At 43.2% G+C, this 16,013-nt stretch overlaps 1 protein-coding gene across 2 annotated transcripts in view; it reads right to left on the reverse strand.

Annotated features, from left to right (window-relative positions):
- Positions 1–16,013, reverse strand: part of vegfc (vascular endothelial growth factor c) — a 109,187-nt gene that overhangs the window by 58,170 nt on the left and 35,004 nt on the right. For both annotated transcript variants that reach the window (XM_072383651.1, XM_072383650.1), the window contains exons 2-3: positions 2,224–2,467; positions 1,378–1,568 (exon numbers count right to left, since the gene is read on the reverse strand). In XM_072383651.1, coding sequence (XP_072239752.1) covers positions 1,378–1,568; positions 2,224–2,467 — 435 coding nt within the window. The remainder of the gene's footprint in view (positions 1–1,377; positions 1,569–2,223; positions 2,468–16,013) is intronic.

Below are 16,013 nucleotides of genomic sequence, written 5' to 3' on the forward strand. Positions count from 1 at the left end.
TCTGAGTCTGTCTGCCTCAGTCTGACGAACCTAACCCTAACCCTAACCCTAACCCTTTTTTCACCCCATATCGGACCACCTTCTCCCTATGCCTTTCCCTTCCATTTACCCTCACCCTAAGGTCACAGGATCATAGCCCTAACCATAAGTCCTTCCCCTGGCACCACCACGGGAAAATTAATTTTCATAAATTTCCCCAAAAATGAACCTTTTTGGCCCTAAATTTGACCATTTGGCCATCTCTTATGCCCTCCCCTTCCATTTACCCTTACCCTAAGGTCACAGGACCACAGCCCTAACACCTAAGTCTCCCAGAATCATTTCTTTTACACTTCCTACCTCATTTCTGTCCATCCTCTCTCTCCTCCTCTAAACCCCCCCCCACTTCCTCCACATACACAAACCAGGGGTCTCGAGCCCACTGCATACAGCCCACACTCAAACACCTGCACCACTCATCTCAAAGGAAATCTACTTTCCTATCGCACCCGCAGCACACCACAACTCAAGAACATAACCCATCCCTTCTTCCCTCTTCTTCTCTCTCTCTCTCTCTCTCTCTACTACCCCCCCTCCTAGCAGCACATAACACACACCATAAGAACCCTGAGTCTATTGCACCCACATTGCTACACAACTCAAATTGCACGGAGTTTCCAAGGGTCCCCTGAGTCACTCCAAGACCATGTCACTACACGCAGCAGCTCCCAGCCAGATCACGAGTTGAGCGTGCACCCCCTTGGTCTCTACACCAAACTCCATGGTAACCAGCTGGTTGCGTAGGAGGGAGACCGCTGAGTAAAAACTCTCAAACCTAACCACGTCACCAAGCAGCCTGTCACTCAACTGGACCTCATCTTTTCTCTATGAAGCAACCTCACACACTCGCTCACACGCAACATCACAACCTGTGTCCCTATGTCTACCTGAAATATTCCTTTCCCACCCATAGCATCAGGTCTCTCTAATCTAAACAAGACCTTCAGAAAAATGACATCAGTGTCTTCCTCAGATATTCTTACTGTTCACAGGTTTAACTTTTTTTTTCAATGTGACTTTAACTTTTTGTGAAACAGCTCGGGGGCACAACCTGTTCTCCTCTGGGTCCGTCTCTGGCTTACACAGTCCTTCTGTGTGCTGTCCCTTCCTCATGCTGCCTAAAGCAGGCAGATTCCACCATAACAAGCAAGTATCTGACATCTTTTAGCTGATCTCTGTACCTTAGCTGTTTCATGTTGGATTTCATGTTACGCAACAAGCAGGTCTCTCGGCGGACAGTAGCTCCAGTGGCACCCATCAAAATTTCTTCAGAAATGTTCTCGTTAAAGGATGTAACATAAATAATATGAATAAGAAAAAGAAAATGAATGTGCTCACAGTTTTGCTGAGGTAACCAGTGGAGATATTCTTGCATTGTTTATCCTCAGAGTGGCAGCATCCTCCACATCTGTAGACGGACACACAGGGTGGCTTATAGAAGACGTTGGTGGGAGCCCCAAACTCCCTGCCCACGTCAACACACACTTCTCTTGGCATACATTGAGTCTTCCGCCATTCCGATTCTATACCTGCACACACAGGAAGTCAGCCATTCGCAGCATGTCTTTCATTCAACTGATGTGCACATGGTCAGCAAATTACTGAGACACGAAGATGCTAATCAATTATTAATTCTTACACAAATTAAATAGATGTGTGTGTATCCATGAGTTAAACCCTATTTCAACCTAAATGCTAAGAACAAGGTAAGGATTGAAATATCGTATGATAAGCATCTATTTTCCTTTAACAGTGTTCACAAGGACAGAAAATCATTAACAGTATAAAGTAACTTCTAGCCAAAGGCAAACCCCTTATCTTTCATGTCAAACTTTCAAATATTGGATACTAATGTTTAGCACTGTGTCATTTTATACATGCTTATAAAGTGGAAGTAAACATGTAAGTATTCATTCTGCAGACATTCATATAGAAAAATGGATGGAATAATGTTTGATTTGAGTAATTATCATATTGAGTAACTACATACAAATTCTCATTCTGACTCCAATGACATAGAGCTTGATTTGAGTCAACTAGAAAATATGATGGTTAAGGTTTTGAGTATGGGGGAAATTAACACATGTATATGTTCTTTCTCTGTATGAGGAGGCGACCATTGAACATCTGGATGAAATTTCCTACATGGAGCGCTACTTTGAACACCAACAAAACTAAACATACTTTTCAGAACATCCAAGTTGAGGTAGGCAGCAGCATATGTTGGCTCCTCTGTATCAGCAAGTGGCCTCGGTCGGTGAGGCTGTGACTGCTGTGAGAGTTTAGAGGCTGTAGAGACAGTAGCAGCAGAAAGTTTGGATCTGCACTTCAGAGCAGCCCAGTATGAAGGATAGATGAGACTCATCAGTTCATCTACACTGGAAGCCAAACGCAACTTCTGTTCCATATTTAGCTTTGGTGCAGTGTCCTGGAAAAAAAAACAAGAGACCACTACATTGAAAGTACTGCTACAAAAAATATGTACAAAATGTCTGATACTACTCTGAATGACCAGGAAATGCTCTTCTCCATGAAGAACACATCACAAAGTAAAATCCACAGGTATGGTTAAATGAATTCTGATAAATCTTAAATCTAATCTGGAGGTCCAAATAAAGGCAAAACGAAATTAAATGAAATGGAGGAAGTGAAAAATAACCATTCCCAGGGAATGTCTTAAGCATGAATTCCTGTACATGGGAGTTAGGTGTCTATCTTTCACCTTTCCTTTTACCTTTAGCCAATCACGTTCAACATATTTTCAAAAAGATTAAAAACAGAAAACTCATACATGGATATAGACAGAGAATATGTTCCATTCCTGAGCCACTCGATCAAACAATGTTTAAGTCCCAATGCCTTTATTCCAGCAATGTGATTGGAGCATTGTGTAAAGTGGGTTAGGTCACAAACAACTCTCTTGCAACTCTCTAAATATACTCCCCTCTTGAACAACCCTAAAAAAAAAAAAGACAAAACGGGATCATACATCTAAAACGTAACTACTTCATAAAACCCTATCATTATTGACTCTGAAAAAAGGCAGCATTTAAATTAGGACATGGCTGAGTCAACATGTTCCTCCTCTCAACAAAATCAACAATTGCCAGGCCCTTAAAAACGGATCCCCTCCGAAGGATCTGTGAGCAGTTTTAAGGAGGCTGGTCTATTGTAGTTCATCCTCAGACACATGTCCTTTGTATGAATATGGCCCACACAGGACAAACATCAGTCACCATAAATCTAAATCTCTGTGGACAAAACAATGTTGTGAACTTGGGAGCACAGAGCTAATACTCACAGTTGTAATCTTAACAAAAATACATTTGATTCAGCATGCTTGTGCCCACCAGTTGGTTGTGGGTCCTTCACGTGGAGACACGTGTCTCCGTTCATCCCAGTGGATGAAGCAGTTCTGCTTCTTGTATCACAATCTGTATTACAACAAACTGATTCAAAACTTTCTTTACATCCACATTAGACACAATTGCAAATGTTCAAACAATACCCAAGCCTGTGTTGAAAAAGAGAGAATGAACTAATTACAGTATCTGGAGCTGTATGTCAGAATGCAGGAAAGAAGGGCAAAGAGGGAAGAAGTCTTGTGGTGATGACAGACCAGCAGAATAACACTGTAAAATTCCCAGTGAACAATAATTTTCTCGACTCATCCTGAACCATCAAGATAATTCCAGATTAGTATTTGAGACCACAGATCATTTTGTTAATCCTATTTGTCCTTAAGTTTAAGATCAACATGGTGGTCGGTGGTGTAGTGGGTTGTGCAGGCGCCCCACATGTAGAGGCCACAGTCCTCGCTGCAGTTGGTTTGAGTCCTGCACCAGACGGCCTATACTGCATGTCATTACCCCTCTCTCTGTTTCCTGTCTCTCTCCTACTGTTCTATCCATTAAAGGCATAAAAAGCCCCAAAAAATCCATCTTCTATACCCGCTTAATCTGTCAATAGGGCCGTGGGGGGGCTGGAGCCTATCCCAGCGGTCATCGGGCGAGAGGCGGGTTTCACCCTGGTCAGGTTGCCAGTCCATCACAGGGCCACACAGAGACAAACGAGACAAACAACCACACACACTCACTCTCACTCCTGAGGACAGTTTAGAGACACCAGTTAACCTAACAGCATGTTGTTGGACGGTGGGAGGAGGCCCAAAAAAAATGTTTTTTTTTTTAAGAACTTAAGTCAATTTACCCTCAGCTCATGGCCTGACATTTTAGAGATGGTCTTCCATATAAAAGCTTCCTCCTCTCCAGTTGATGTCATTTCAAATACAATTCTAAACAGCAGTTTAATCAATTTGTCTGTCCCTACTGAACATTCTTAACATTTCTTCTCTGTTGTGTCCATGATTAGTTGAAACTCTCATGTGTGCAATCACAAAAGAAACCTAGCCCTTATTCTACCCTTCACAGAAAGGATAATTTCCAAACTACCTTTTGTTTGAAGGATTTCTGTATGGATTCCAATAACATCACAGAACAGGGACAGCTCTTCCACAGATGACTAATGTCTTACTAATGGCTACAGATGAGGGGATGCATTCTGAACCCTAGTACCTCCTTTAATACCGTCAGCCAACTATGGATTAATTTACCTCCTTTATCTCCGTGATGGACTTGTGACCCGTTGAAAGTGTAGCCTGCTTCTTGCCTCATAGTAACTTGGGTATTTCATTTTCATTTTTGTTTTTATGTTCCATTTTATTTACATGTTTGTTTGTTTGTTTTGTTATTTTCTAGCAATCTTGATTTACAAAATTTTGTAATCCTGTTGTGACAGACTCAGTATTTCAATCTATTGCCCTTCATCCCCATCATCTTCTCTCTTTTTCAGTCTCCGACCCACAAACACACACCCACAGACATAAGCATACACAGCAATAAAAATCTACCGCATGTGATTTTGGTCCCTTGTTGTAAAGTTTAGTATTCACTATTTTGTTTCTCTGTATTGCTCCCTCAATGCTCTGCTTTTATATTATATCATATATATATTATGTTATCATTATTTTCATATATATTTGACTTTTTTCTTTGTATGGCACTTTGGTCAGAGTTAACTGTATATAAGTGTGCTTTATAAACACATTTTACTTACTTAAGTACTGTTTATTTATATGCATTATTTTACTTGTAGTTTTCCATTTTCTGGTCAGTCACTTTACATCATGACAGGACAAATACGTAAAACCTGCCTAATATTAAACATTACAATACCTGACAATTCAGAAATTCAGTTGTTACCATGTCACACAAACAGTTTCACACCCACACACACAGTGTGACACAGTGTGTCTGTGTGAGTGGGTTGGCGAGATGGGGGTGATGGGCAGGATGTAAGTGTGTGTGTGTGTTTGTGAGGGTGATGGGTGGGTAGTAAGATGAGTGTGGGGGTGAGGGGTCCAGTGCAGGGAGGCGTGAAGGTAGAGAATCCTATAAGTTGCGGAGTTGAATGGCCTTAGGGACAAAAGTCGCTCTCCTCCTATGTCCTGCATCTTAGACAGCAGAGCCGGAGTCCTGAGGGGAACCACCCAAACTCTGGGAACAGAGCATGGAAGGCTCCTGAAGAATCCTGCACGCTGTCCTCAGAGTCTGCTGCTCACACAGGGATGAAAGTGCTCTAACTGGTTTTAGAGCAGACTTTCACCATATTATGCAGATGGGTTCTGTGCTGCTGGCTGATGGATGGGTACCAGTAGGCAATGGAGAAGGTGAGGAGACTCTTGATATAGGAGTAATAAAAGGTTCTGAGGATGTCCTTGCTGTTGAGCTCCTCAGGAGATACTTCCGCTGCTGAGTTCTCCGTAGGATGTTGGAGGCAAACTTTAAGGTGCAGACAAAGATTGTGGCCAGGTATTTGTACTCCTCCACCACTCCCACAGTCTCCCCATGGACTGTGGTGACAGCTCCTGTTGCCAGCTCCCTCTGCTTGCTGGAGAAGGTCACCACCAGGTCCTTGGTCTTCTCCACACTGAGCTCCAGGGAAGCATCATCACACCACTGCACAAAGTCACTGAGCACAGAGCTGTGATGATGTGAGGAGCAAAGATCAGAGAAAGGAGGATTGTATCTGTCTGTCAGGAAAATCCAGATTGCTTATATTGGTCGAAATAAACTCCACAGAAAGCCATAGTAGCAGGGAAACCAGGGTCCAGAAGTGTCCGAAAGTATCCATGCTGAGGTAGATGTTAACTCCGAGGCCACACAGAGTAAAGTGTCCTTAGCAACAGCGAGCCGGCAGTGTAAACAGACAATGGAGCAGCTGTTGAGACGCTCATGCCGAACTCAGGGACTGAGGAAAAAAGTGTACAAACACCAGAAAAGAAAGACGGAGATGTACAGCAAGTATACCTGTACTGGTACAAGTAGACGGGGCAAGTACCCCCAAAAAATAACATACAGTATATACAAAAATGTACTTTTCAAAAGTTTTTTTAAAAGGGTTAAAGTCACAAAAAAAGTAAGAAGTGAATGTTTTATGGGCTACGATGCTGAGTTATGCTCTGCTTTACCTCAGATGACAAGACCGATTTAAGTCCTAGACTTTGTGAGTAAATTTTTACAGTTTCCTTAAGATATTTACATAAACTCAACATGGACATTATTTTCTGAGGCAAAAGTAGACTCATTGACAAATATCATTAGAGTTAAATAAATATTTTTTATGTTTTACACATTCAGTATCTGGTAAAAAAAATTATACATACATACAAGCTAAAAAATACACCACGTTATATTTGCTTGTGTATGAAAGGAAATTAAATGAAAATTAAGTATTTTTTTATTTCATTTCAAGTATACCTTTGGTAGCAGTGCCTTCACCTTCACCAGACACCTTCAATACGTCAACAAGTTTCTGGCAGAATTCTGAGTCAATTTTTGCCCAATCTTCTGGGAGGAATGATAATAAAATTTAAAATGAATTCAACTTCTTTCCAAGCATTACCCAAACCTTTGATATAATATTCTTAATATAGTTGTGGTCAACAATGGAGGATAGCCACGTTATGAACTTGCTTTATCCATTCCACAACCAGTTTTGGAGCAGCAACCTGTGTCCATTTTTCAACTATGTAGCTGATGGTTTGAGGTTATGATGAAGGTTGTCCTCCTCCTTCAATAGTTATGCTGGCAGCCAAACAGATTCAACTCGTGATTCTATCACCAGTGTCCTTGGAGATAAGTGTCCTTGGGCAAGACACTGCACCCCATGTTGCCTACCATCCATATGTGTCTGAATGTGTGTGGATGATGAGAACAAAAAGCACTGTGTAGCGTGCTGTGCGAGTGAATAGGTGAATGTGACATGTGGTGTGAAAGCGCTTTGAGTGGTCAGATTGACTAGAAAAGCACTATACAAGTACATTCCATTTATCTTTGCTTCAAGCAAGGCCATATCACATGCATGCCCACACACTCGCCTTTGTATAAGAGTCTGTACAGACACACAGTAATCAAAACTCTCAATTTCCAGCAAGCATTGTTTCCCTGAGGAAAGATGTGTTTATTTATCTGTCTCTATGCATATGGATGTGTATGTGCTTTTCTCCGTAAATCCTTTCTCTTTGTGTTTCTGTCATTCTTTATGTGTTCCTGTCTCAGTTTCCCCTCATCTTGTGTGTTTCTGCTTGTGTGTTTGGGCCGGTGCTTTCATACACACACGCAAATATCCTTTTAACATGGGAAAAAGTCAGCCTCAAAGAATCAAACAATTGTGAATACAGCAGTTCTAAATATGACTTGCTTGTCACTTTAGAGAGGTCTCAGCTTCCTGCTCTGAAACTAGAACAAGCAGTTCAAGGTTGACTGGGGATTTAGTGGCTGACAGAAGAAAGAAAATCACCATTTTGGCCTTTTCTGCTATTTCCTGGAAGTGCAAAAGTTTGATAGTTCTTAAAACATAACAACACTTTTTTAATATAATCATCCATATTAACTGTGGTTTTGTGAAACATACCAACAGTAGATGGGAGCAACTGAAAAAGAACTGACAGAACTTGTAGGGTAGACCTTGGAGTGTTTTTCTTAAAAGTCACTAGATTTGTCACTATAGTCACAGTTATGAAAAAAGATTGTTGAGGGGTCTGACATCTAATTAAATTCAGTTAAACCAGTGAGGAACCTTGGAGTTATTTTTGACCAGAATTTATCATTTGACGCACATATAAAACTGGTTTCTAGGACTGCCTTCTTTCACCTTCGTAATATTGGTAAAATCAGGAACATCCTGTCTCAGGGTGATGCAGAGAAACTAGTTCATGCATTTGTTACTTCAAGATTGGACTACTGTAATTCCTTATTATTGGGCTGTCCCACATATTCTCTGAAAAGCCTCCAGCTGATCCAAAATGCTGCAGCCAGAGTTCTGATGAGAACTAACAGCAGAGATCATGTTTCTCCAGTTTTAGCTTCTCTTCATTGGCTCCCTGTTAAATTCAGAATAGAATTTAAGATTCTTCTTCTCACATATAAAGCTCTTAATGACCGAGCTCCATCATATCTTAAAGATCTCATTGTAAGATATTTTCCTAACAGAGCACTTCGCTCCCAAACTGCAGGTTTACTTGTTGTTCCCAGAGTTTCTAAAAGTAGAATGGGAGGCAGAGCCTTCAGTTATCAGGCCCCTCTCTGAAAGCTGATCCTGAAACATCCCATAGTTCTGCTGCTATAGGCTTAGACTGCTGGGGGGCCTCATCTGTCACACCTTTCCTCACTTTGCTCTCTTTTTCCCCCTGTTTAATTTCTCAAATGATTTTCTGTCCATGTGACATTATTGTGGTTATTAACCTATGTTTCCCTGTTCCAACAGATATCCTTTGAATGGCGTTATGGTGTTTTTCCCCCCTCTTTTCCCTCTTTTCTGTCTTCTCAAACCCCAGCTGGTCGAGGCGGATGGCCACCCTTCCTGAGTCTGGTTCTGCCAGAGGTTTCTTCCTGGTTCTGGTTCTGCCAGAGGTTTCTTCCTGGTTCTGGTTCTGCCAGAGGTTTCTTCCTGTTAAAAGGGAGTCGTTCCTTTCCACAGTCCCTCAGGCTCAGGACGGGAGATTGGACCGAAGACAAGTTTCGGTGCAATCTGTTGGTTTCCTTAGCTAGGATATTATTTTTGAATTGGCTCTGTATGAATAAATTGGATTATTTTTAATTGAATCAATTATATTTGATTAGATTATGATACAATGAATTGAACTTCAATTGGCTTGAATTGGATTGTATCATTGAAGTACCTTCAGATGAGATTTGTTGTGATTTGTTCTGACTATTAACCATAGAAAAATGTATTCCTAAAGCCAGAGCAGGTAACAATAAATGCTATTTAAAACTGCTGCATAAGGATAAAAATAGTTATTGTAAAATTACAAGTTTAGCCACATGTCTTCCTGAAACCTCTGGTTGTCTGGGACCCAAAATTGACCTGATGCTTAGATCCATCCTCAACAATCTGGTCAATAGTGGAAAATCAGCGCCAAATACAGAAGTCAACTCACTCAAGACAGTCTGAGTAGACTGTAGATCCGATCTCTCAAGCCACATTCAGCGGTGATCCAGGACAATTCTGTCTGCATTCTCATGATAATCTCAACTCAATACGCCCTGGGAACACATTCTGAGACCAACCTTTGGAGTAAAATAATTCCAGCTGCTTGTATCTGCAGTCTCATTCTTTTCAGGTGGTGACCATAGCTGAGAGCTGGAACGTAGATCGAATGGTAAAATTGACAGCTCACCTTTCACTTCATCACAAAAGACCGGTGTCTTTATAATTATCATAATTTCTTGCAATAATGCATTATTGCATACATGGCCATAATTTGCCAGTCAATGTTCTGCACTATTCTACCCCCTCAAGATACTTAAACTCCTCTACTTGAAGCAGCAGCCCAGACCCGAACTGAAACAGATGTTTTTTGTTGTTTTTTTCAATTGAGGACCATTGATACATCGTACCTTCTAAACACCTCCGTTATTAAAACTATGAGGAACACAGTTGTAAGCCTTCTCTGTGTCCACAAAACAATAACCTTGTGAGGGCAAACGCTTAGTCCACTGTTGCACTTTGTTTCTCCTGACTATCTGCTTGACTCTTCTCTCCAGCACTTTGGCATAAACTTTCCCAAGTAGGCTGAAGAGTGTAAGCCCCTATCGTTGGGAAACATCCTCTTTTTAGAAAGAGAGACCACTCTAGTCTGCCAGTCCAGAGACATTTTCCCTGACCTACAGGCAATGTTGCAAAGGCAGGTCAACCAAGACAGCTCCACAACATCAAGGGCCTTAAGGAGCTCAGGGCAGATCTTATCCACCGCTGGGGCCTCAACACTGCAGCAAAGTGTAACCATAGATGGGGACTCGAGTCACACTTCATTTGCACAAACAAAGACTCTAGACTTGACTTCAGACTTGCCCTCAAAAGACTTGAGACTTGACTTGGAAAAAATTACTTGTGAACATGTCTGAGTGTAACTACCTATTGACCTCAACCTCATTGACAGGTGAGTCTACCCCCTAACTCTGTTTCCATTGTGGAACGCGTATCAGTAGGGGTTGAGAAGATCCTTAAAGTATTCCTCTCACTGTAGAACTATTTCCTCAGATGAGATTATCAGCACCCCCACTGCTGTAAACTGTGTTACAAAAGAGACATCTGATGGTTTGCCAGAATCTTTGACTGATCCAGAGCCATGCTCTATAGCCTCCCCAAACTCTAAAACCAGGGCAGGTGCAGGAACAAAATCTCGATTGGGAATCTTATTATTTCAGTAGAATATAATTTAATTGGACTGTATGTAATAGATATTGAAATAAGCGTGTTTACCTTCTCTGTGCCCTGAGATACCTTTTTGTCATAAGTTGGTGCTATTAAATAAACTGAAGTAGATCAGTTATCAGTTTAATTGTGTAAAACAAAATAGGTGGCAATAAGCATATAAACCAAGAACAAAAAGATGCATTTTACAATCACTGAAATCCAGCAGACATAAGCAGTTTTAATCCAAAAGTACACATAAGAGGCCAGACAGATGTTATACAGCTGCTCACATGTCAGGCAGCTCAGGTAATATTTGTGATGTGAGACTCCCCAAAGCTTGAAACCAGAGAATAGTACTCTCATATGTGATGTCAGCATGTCGGCTCTATGTCTCAGGTTAGGCCAGTGTTTCTCAATTCTGGTCCTCATGACCCACTGCCCTGCAGGTTTTTGATGTTTCCCTCCTCCAAAACACCTGATTCAAATGATCAGCTCGTCATCAAGCTCTGCAGTGGCCTGATAAGGAGCCATTCATTTGAATCAGGTGTCACCTGACAAAATATGCCTTAGAGTTGCAGTACCTGAACATAACTGACATAACGGGTCTCCATTTACCCGGAGTTTTAGGGTTCTGGGGAGTTGGCAATACATCGTATGTTGCCCCTATCAAAAATCTAATACTCTTTTCTAGCTCTTTCCAACTAAGCTTTTTCTTCTCTACACCTTCCTAATTCAACCACTGTCCCTGCTTAGCCTGAGCCACTGCCTCCGTACCCCTTAACATTTCCTCCTGTTTACGAACCTGCTCAACAACTAGTTTTCTCTTCTCCTTGGGACCTGCTCTACTCCACACCGGTTTGCCTGGGCCAAGCCCTAAGCCTCCCCGGCCTATTTGAACATTACCCACAATCTCTGTATGTCTCCTGAGCTGCCATTCTTGGATTCTATTTCCTCCCCTTGGTTGGGTTTGAAACCATCTTACTAACTACCACATCTTTACTCAAGCTAACAGGAGCTCTGTCCTAACTTAAGTACATTCAAACTTAGATTTTTATTAAGTATTCTCCTCATACATGGCACTGTTGTAGTCACCAACATCATATCATTCACGTAGGCCCTGATCATCCATGACGTCATCCCAGTAGACAATATAATAGATAGATATAGATAGATATAATATAAATAAATATCATATAAATATCATATATAATACAAATATCTCTCGAAGGACGCTGACTTTCACCAAACTATTCTCGGTGAGTAGATAAACGTATTTCATGCCAGAAATAAAGTCTAGGTTTAAAAATACCGGAGTTCCCCTTTAATGTCGTAAATGACTATTCTAGGTGGAAATGTTTGATTTTTAATTAAATATCTACATATGTGTATAGAGGCCCATTTCAAGCAACTATCACTCCAGTCTTCTAATGGTACATTGTGTTTGCTAATCGCCTTAGAAGACTAATTGATGAATAGAAAACCCTTGAAAACCCTTGTGCAATTATGTTAGCACAGCTGAAAACTGTTTTACTGGTGAGAGAAGCTATAAAACTGGCCTTCCTTCGAGCTAGTTGAGTATCTGGAGCATCACATTTGTGGGTTTGATTATTCTCTCAAAATGGCCAGAAAAAGAGAAATTTCATGTGAAACTCGCCAGGCTATTCTTGTTCTTAGAAATGAAAGCTATTCCATGCAAGAAATTGCGATGAAACAGAAACTTTCCTACAATGGTGTACTACTCCCTTCAGCAACCAGCACAAACGGGCTCTAACTAGAGTAGAAAGAGAAGTGCGAGGCCCCGGTGCACAACTCAGCAAGAAGACAAGTATATCAGAGTCTCTTGTTTGAGAAATAGATGCCTCATAGATCCTCAAGTGGCAGATTCTTTAAATGGTCCCCGCAAAACACCAGTATCAACGTCTACAGTGAAGAGGCCACTCCGGGATCCTGGCCTTCTAGGCAGAGTGGCAAATAAAAAGAAACGATTGATATGGGCAAATTGTCACAGTCGGCTATAGAAGTTTATGTTATGTCAGTTTGTTTAATCATGGTTTCAGTTATGTTCTAGTCCTGTTTTTCCCCTGCCACCTCAGTTCACTCAAGTCACCTGGTTAATTGTTCACAGCTGCACCTCATTCACTGATCACTCCCTCCACAGTCTTCTGGTTTCCTTTCAGTCACGGCAGAATCCTTACCTCACTATCCCGTCATGCCGAGTCACAGAAAGATAAGTCTGGTTTTGCTTCATAGTCCTGTTCCTTTGTTTTTTCACAGTCATAGTCTTGTTTAATAGTTAAGTATTTTTGATCCGGCTCTGCCGCGCTTTATGTTTTTGCCTTGTCTTGTTTTTTTTGGAATAAACCTTGTTTTGGAAGTTAAAGAACTGCATCTGGGTCCTACCTCTCCGAATCGTGACAGAAGGATTCTGCCAGTATGGACCCAGCAGTTCTGAAGGAGCTTCAGAGCCGACTCGCCGCCCTGCAGAATTGCTTTGCTGAGGGTGGTGACATGTTCAACCGGTGGTGGCTGTCGGGTCAGGTCCTGGAGGTGTTCCGGTGGGGACTCGGTCCAGGGACGCCCGCAATCCAGGCTGCCTGGGAGGACGTGAGAGCTATCCACCACAAGGCACTCGTGGATGTGTTCGGCGCGGATTCGGCCCAGATGTTGCACGCTCTCCGCGGGCCTCTCATTTCTCCCTTTGTGTCCCCAGCTCCATCTCCTGACATCGCCGTCCCGGCACAGCCCGCTGACATCGCCGTCCCGGCACAGCCCGCTGACATCGCCGTCCCGGCACAGCCCGCTGCCGTCCTGCCGGTTTCATCCACGTCTACACCGGTTTCATCCACGCCTCTGCCGGTTTCGTCCACGCCTGGTCCGGCCTTCCTGCCGGTTTCATCCACGCCTGGTCCGGCCTTCCTGCCGGTTTCGTCCACGCCTGGTCCGGCCTTCCTGCCGGTTTCGTCCACGCCTGGTCCGGCCTTCCTGCCGGTTTCGTCCACGCCTGGTCCGGCCTTCCTGCCGGTTTCGTCCACGCTGATCCGGCCTTCCTGCCGGTTTCGTCCACGCTGATCCGGCCTTCCTGCCGGTTTCGTCCACGCCTGATCCGGCCTTCCTGCCGGTTTCGTCCACGCCTGATCCGGCCTTCCTGCCGGTTTCGTCCACGCCTGATGCCTCGCCCACCCACCCCGTTTCGTTCACGCCTGATGCCTCGCCCACCCACCCCATTTTTGGAACGTCTGGCAGCCATTTCTTGAGGAGGGGGCTATGGGCGTCGTCGGGGATGGGCAGGGTGGGGAAAGCCTTCACCTTTCCGCCTATGGAAGCCCAGGTGGGCTCATCACTGTCCGGGCCCATGGAGGCTCAGGTAACCTCACGCCGTCGCCGGTGGGAGCCCGGGCGGACTCACCGCTACTTGTTGCCAGTGGGGACCCTGGTTAACCCGCGGCGGACTCCACCTCGGCTCGTTGCCCTGAAGGGGCGGCCGGGTTGCCGGAGATCAGGCCGTCCGCCAGACGGTCTCCGGCGCTGGGGATCGGGTCCCTGGCCGTCTGGCCATCCGCCAGACGGAACCCGGCTTTAGGTCCTTCAGAGCCCCTCCCTCCCACCCTCGTTGGATGTCTGGGAGCCATCCTTGAGGGGGGGGCTCTGTCACAGTCAGCTATAGAAGTTTATGTTATGTCAGTTTGTTTAATCATGGTTTCAGTTATGTTCTAGTCCTGTTTTTCCCCTGCCACCTCAGTTCACTCAAGTCACCTGGTTAATTGTTCACAGCTGCACCTCATTCACTGATCACTCCCTCCACAGTATTTAGTCTTCTGGTTTCCTTTCAGTCACGGCAGAATCCTTACCTCACTATCCCTTCATGCTTCCACGACACAGATAAGTCTTGTTTTGCCGATCTCAGTCTTGTTTTGTTTCTCATGGTTTTGTTATTTAATAGTTTAGTGTTTTTGATAATCCGGCTCAGCTGCGTTTTTTTGTTCTTGCTCCTTGTCCCCTTTTTTGTTAATAAACCTTGTTCCGTTTGAAAGAACTGCATCTGGGTCCTACCTCTCCGCCTCGTGACACAAATTAATACAGACATTGGACAGAGGAAGATTGGAAAAAAGTGTTATGGACAAACGAATCAAAGTTTGAGGTGTTTCGATCACACAGAAGAGCAGTTGTGAGATGCAGAACAGGTGAAAAGATGCTGGAAGAGTGCCTGACGCTATCTGTCAAGCTTGGTGAAGGTAATGTGACGGTCTGGGGCTGCTTTGGTGCTGATAAACTGGGAGATTTGTACACAATAAAAGGGATTTTAAAAAAGGAAGGCTATTACTCCATTTTGCAATGCCATGCCATACCCTGTGGACAGCACTTGATTGGAGCCAATTTCCTCCTACAACAGGACAATGACCCAAAGCACGCTTCCAAATTATGCAAGAACTATTTAGCTGTTCAGATTTTTACAGTAAAATTGCATCACTTGTCAAGTTCACCCCATCTTCTGTGCTTGGCCTTGACCTCTGAGCCCTTCCTCATTTTCTTGCTCACTGACAATGAAGAAAATGTTCTGTTGTCAGCCGTACTGAACAACATGCTTCTTATATCAACCCTGGCCTAAAATGATTTAGAGTCAGTGGCTGACTCTAGTTCAAAATGATGTGGTTTCAAGGTTCAGTTCTAAACACTTTCTGTTTCTCCCCGTCTCTCTTTCTCCCTGCCATCGCTCAGCAGTTGCCATAGTAGAGAGAAGTCTTTGATCTCAAGAGAGGCACAATCCAAGGAAGAGCGGGCAGAGTAAGAAGTGGAGTGGGAGGCTGCTCACTTCCCCACCCCCGAAAATAGCCTGATCTGTGAAGTGTTATCTCAGTAAGTGTGAGAAGACAACTGTTGTGCTTAAGATATTTTGACCACAGCATTTCTCATAAAATTTAGTATAACTTCAATAAATTGTACTAACTTTTTAAAAAAGGTAGTTTAGAGTAAATTAAAATATTATACCATGGTCTGGGTGAATACTCGATTCTTAGCTGGAGGGTGTAGGTTACGTCAGACGGTTCACGCCTCCGTGTCGTCCATTAAAAAGTGACAATGGACACCTAGGAAAGACATTCCGGTCAAATTGCCTAATGACAGATCTAAATTATTGTGCTGGCTCAAACACTAGTTGGTAACCATGGCAACGGAGACTCAACTTATTTCCCAGTTTATTTATCACAACGGCAAGA

Source organism: Leuresthes tenuis, unplaced genomic scaffold (genome assembly GCF_036924035.1).
Source record: "Leuresthes tenuis unplaced genomic scaffold, fLeuTen1.0.hap1 SCAF_4, whole genome shotgun sequence".
In the NCBI taxonomy this organism is placed as follows: Eukaryota; Metazoa; Chordata; class Actinopteri; order Atheriniformes; family Atherinopsidae; genus Leuresthes; species Leuresthes tenuis.